At 38.2% G+C, this 4,437-nt stretch overlaps 1 protein-coding gene across 1 annotated transcript; it reads left to right on the top strand.

Moving 5' to 3' along the window:
* The first annotated feature begins 453 nt into the window (after positions 1–453).
* On the top strand, positions 454–3,226 carry LOC149154531 (glycosyltransferase family 92 protein At1g27200-like). The gene has a single exon (XM_089441602.1). The coding sequence runs from the start codon at positions 1,101–1,103 to the stop codon at positions 2,739–2,741; it is 1,641 nt and encodes a 546-aa protein (XP_089297728.1). The 5' UTR covers positions 454–1,100; the 3' UTR covers positions 2,742–3,226.
* The last annotated feature ends 1,211 nt before the right edge of the window (positions 3,227–4,437 follow it).

The following is a 4,437-nucleotide window of genomic DNA, read 5'->3' as shown; positions in this document are numbered from 1 at the left end:
TGCCATCCCATAGACTCCTGACTTTCATGACCTTAGGTACGTCTCCCAAAGAAATTTTCCTTGCCTTAGGTGGTGGGCTAGCATCTTCATTCCATGCTTCTCCTCCTTCGAAAAGTTCAGGAGGACTAATAGCTCCTTGCTTTTTTTCTGTGCAAACAGTCCTGACAAAATAAGTGTCCATGTACACATCAATATAGCCATATCTTCCCTGATTCTTAACACAAGGAAACCCCTTCAAACAATTTCCCAAAGCCTCGTCATTTGTTTCTAAACTTGTAATTTCAACTAACAACGACATTTTATTCCCTGGAAGATTAGCGTTCGTTAGGCAATTGCATTTCCCGCCTGAGCGGTGAGCAAACCCACAAGGAACTAACAGTAGCAATCAATGCTTTCTCCACTCTTTATTTGAAACACCATGTCGTTCAACAACGGAAAAACATTTGTGGCAAGAGGAAGCAAACAATTTATCGGCAGAGAGGTTTCTTGGGATAGTGGGGAGTTTCGAAACTTTGAAGGAACTTGACATTGGACTTTGGCCATCGCTTGAAAAGATGTTGGTTCCTTTCTACAAGCTACTCGAGAGACTTCCCAATCTCGAGCGTTTGGAGGTTCGTTGCATGTCTATTCGGGTAAGGAATTCATTTTTATGCTAATTTCTTCTTACTCTTATTCTCATTATGCATGTATAATGTTAAAGCCTTGCTTCCCATGGTATGATGACAATATGGAGTCCAAAGCTGTGTTGTGTATTTATGTGCATATTGATCCGTACACTGTAACAAGTACTCAATACATGTCAGAAGCTAAACTGAAATTCCTGGTTAATTCTTGGGAGGTAGCAAGAAATCAGTTATTAGGTCACTTTAACAAAGTTTGAGTCAGGGGCTCAATTTGGGGGCGTAGATTCTTGATGTATGTACATCATTTTTGTGTAGTTTTGATTAACTGGGGCGTTTATTAAAGATGAACAGCAGTTGAATATCTTCTTGAATTGCTGCTTTCTTCTTGGTTTTGCAGTTACATTATACAGGGTTAAGACTGAGACAAGGTTAACTGGTTTTCCTCTGTTTTTATATGGAAGTCTGCAAGAAAGTTTAATGGACAAAGAACCGGACGATTATACAGTACAGGCAGGAATTAGAGAGAACTATGCCCTAATGGAAAACCCAAGCGTGAAGCAAACCCATGGGATTTCTTTCATTCAAGACATCGTTCTTCTTCCAGAAGAAATCCTCTTCTTAGTTCGCCTGCCTTCTGCAGATTCCAAACTGATATCCCACAAATCATTACTCAGCTGTTCATTCTCGCCAGAAATCAATACAACAGTTAATGGCATCGATTATTTGCAATTTGGATCTTCCACCCAACCACGAGCTGCAGTCAGATGCCAGCCACCCCCACCAGACACCCACTGGTCTGCAACATCAGTTGCCCTGGTGGGCACCTCTAATTATAGCTCAGATTTACCAGACATCACAACTAAATTGGGTTCTATTGATTATTCCATCCCCATCAAATGGGATTATATGGTATATGAGAGTTTTGCTACAGACGAGGATATTGTTCTATTTGCCAAAGGGATTAACAATAGACAGGGACTCAACATTGAGCCCAAATATCTACGCTGCATATTCAATAATACCATTGAAACTAGGGTCACACTCTCTGCACAAGAAATCTTTAGATGTGAGCATCCCAGTGAACCAAGTCGTTATGACCTCATTGGCTCCAAAATCACTCTTGGAATTCGTGGGAAATCAATCCCTTCAGTTGCTTATTATGAAATCCCACCAACTTATGATTTAAACAAAACAGATCATGATGTAGAGAAAATGAATTTATGTGCCTGCACCATGGTGTTCAACGTTGCAAAATACATAAGAGAATGGGTTATCTACCATTCCCATCTGGGTGTAAAACACTTCTTTCTGTATGATAACAACAGTGAAGACAATCTGGAAGAAACTCTTGCAGGGTTATCATCAGAAAAATACATGATAAAAAAGCATCCATGGCCATGGGCCAAGACACAGGAATCTGGATTCTCACACTGTGCTCTCATGGCTAAAGACAAGTGCCAATGGATGATGTACACAGACGTGGATGAATTTGTATTCTCTCCTTCATGGCTGAAGCAACTCAAACCCAAAGTCAATCTGGAGTACCCATTAATGAATTCTACATCAGAAGCAGCTTTGTGGCAATTAGTGACAAATCTCAGTACAGTGCGTAAACGAGGGGCTGCAATGATAGGGCAAATCTCTATGAGATGCAGAAACTTTGGGCCTTCGGGCCTTCATGAACACCCTCAGAAAGGGGTTACTCAAGGGTACACTTGCAGGGAAAAGCAGGAGAAGCGCTACAAATCCATACTTCTTCTAGAAGCTGCTTCTCCTTCGTTACTCAATGTAATACATCGCTTCCAGCTGAAGAAGAGATACAGAACAGTGTATCTGAATGCCTCCAAGGCAGTGATCAATCACTACAAATACCAGGCTTGGAGTGAGTTCAAGGCTAAGTTTCGGAGGAGGGTGTCTGCCTATGTTGTGGATTGGAAGGATTCTAGGAATCCCAGGTCCCAAGATCGAACTCCAGGACTTGGTAACAGGGCCATCAAACCCCATGGATGGGAGAATATGTTCTGCGAGGTGAATGACACTGCATTGAAAGAATATGCAGAGGGAGTCTTTTCCCTGAATGATGAAGAAGAAACAGGTTACAACTTAGAATGGCAATGAATGGTAAATGTAATCCAGTGGTGCATTTTTTTATGTATAGATATCTCGATTCTTTGTAAATATGATTACATCTCTGCATTTTGTATGTACAGATATCTCGATTCTTTGTAAATATGATTACATCTCTGCATTTTGTATGTACAGATATCTCGATTCTTTGTATATTTGAGTTAGTGGATCAATAAAGAATGGCGGATTTTGGAAGTTGGGTATTCCTGCATCATGGAATATATAGACCTGTATCTTTCAGATGAGAAACTTAGATGTAAAGGAAAAGGCATTTATTAGTTGGAATGTAACAAATTGTTAGATAATTGTTGTGACTGAATTCAATTTTGAATCATCTGTAAAGCCGAACATCACAATTATTTCTTACTGGTGAACAGTGCTTAGAAGAACATGTGGTTACGTGATCAAAATTCTTAGCATCTCCTCTTTTTAAGTTCTAGATCCATTTTAATTGGGTACTAAATCCATTTTCAAATTCGAGCTAATCTTTTAAATATATCTGAATCGATGTTTCAGACTTTTAATACAGATTTGGCGAACTGATTATAGAACGGTCTAGGATGGTTGATATAATTTTTTAATTACAATTCTATATATTTTAATTAAGATTGTAAATATTGAATCACATAGTGTAGAAAAAGAGTGTCAAATATATATTAAAGGGAAGCTATCGTACTTAGGCTTAAACCTATATAAGGGAAACAATCGTACTTTGGGCTTAAACCTATATAAGTGGTTTATTCTGGTGGTGAGGTTACGAATGAAAGTTTTTATTTTTTATTTTTTTAATTAGGTCGATAGGCCTTCCCTTTGAAAGAGACTTTCGTCGTCCCTTTTGTCGTCCCTTTCATTTTAAGGTTGACACCTGGCATTTTTTCATCTTTGTAGTTTCGCATTTGTTAATGACCCTGTATGCGCTGTTAATCCGTGGATTGTGGAACCTCTGCCCAACAACCTGCGTGTGGTGCCCAGCAAAAAACCTTGGAAACAAATATATAAAGAAGACTAAGTTGATATCTCACGACACAAAAACTTGACATTATTCTGTGGTTGATCTCTATCGGATGAGTTTATGGTTACACTCCATTGGCGACATTAGAATGATGGCCATCTTAATTACACTTCATTGGCTCACTGAAGAGTAAAATATGTAAACAACTTAATAGTGATTATTGATGAGAGGATGAGATTAACTGTTTTGTTCTTTATGTTATCTGCAAAACATAAAACACATATAGTTGAATAGAAAATATTGATTGTGAACCAAAACAAGTTCTAATTGATCTAATAAAATTGAAACTTGAATGGCCATTGTAAACGCATGTGATAACAAACTCTACTTATGATAACAATAGTGTTTGACAATAGATTTCTAATTAGCAACTTTGTATTTTCTTTCGATTAATACAATTGTGTCTCTTCTTGTGGTCACTCGTTTTAATACAATTGTGTCTCTTCTTGTGGTCACTCGTTTTAATGACCCACTGGTGCTCACTAGAGCTGAAAATTTTCTTGTCCTTGCCTTTGGAGCGATTGTATGTATGTGGAAGGAAAGGCAAGTATGATATCGCTATTGATTTGCCAGACCATTGTTATGTACTTTTTTAGGTCTGAAGATGTGTAACTTGTGGTTTAGCTTGATACATTCTCTTGTATACCACTTTAACTTTGTCAATATCATAAGTCC

This window comes from Pinus tabuliformis, chromosome 9 (assembly GCF_031772625.1).
Source record: "Pinus tabuliformis cultivar Carrire ecotype Pingquan chromosome 9, CPIR1, whole genome shotgun sequence".
Taxonomy (NCBI): domain Eukaryota; kingdom Viridiplantae; phylum Streptophyta; class Pinopsida; order Pinales; family Pinaceae; genus Pinus; species Pinus tabuliformis.
This window is presented reverse-complemented; position numbering and strand designations above follow the sequence as displayed.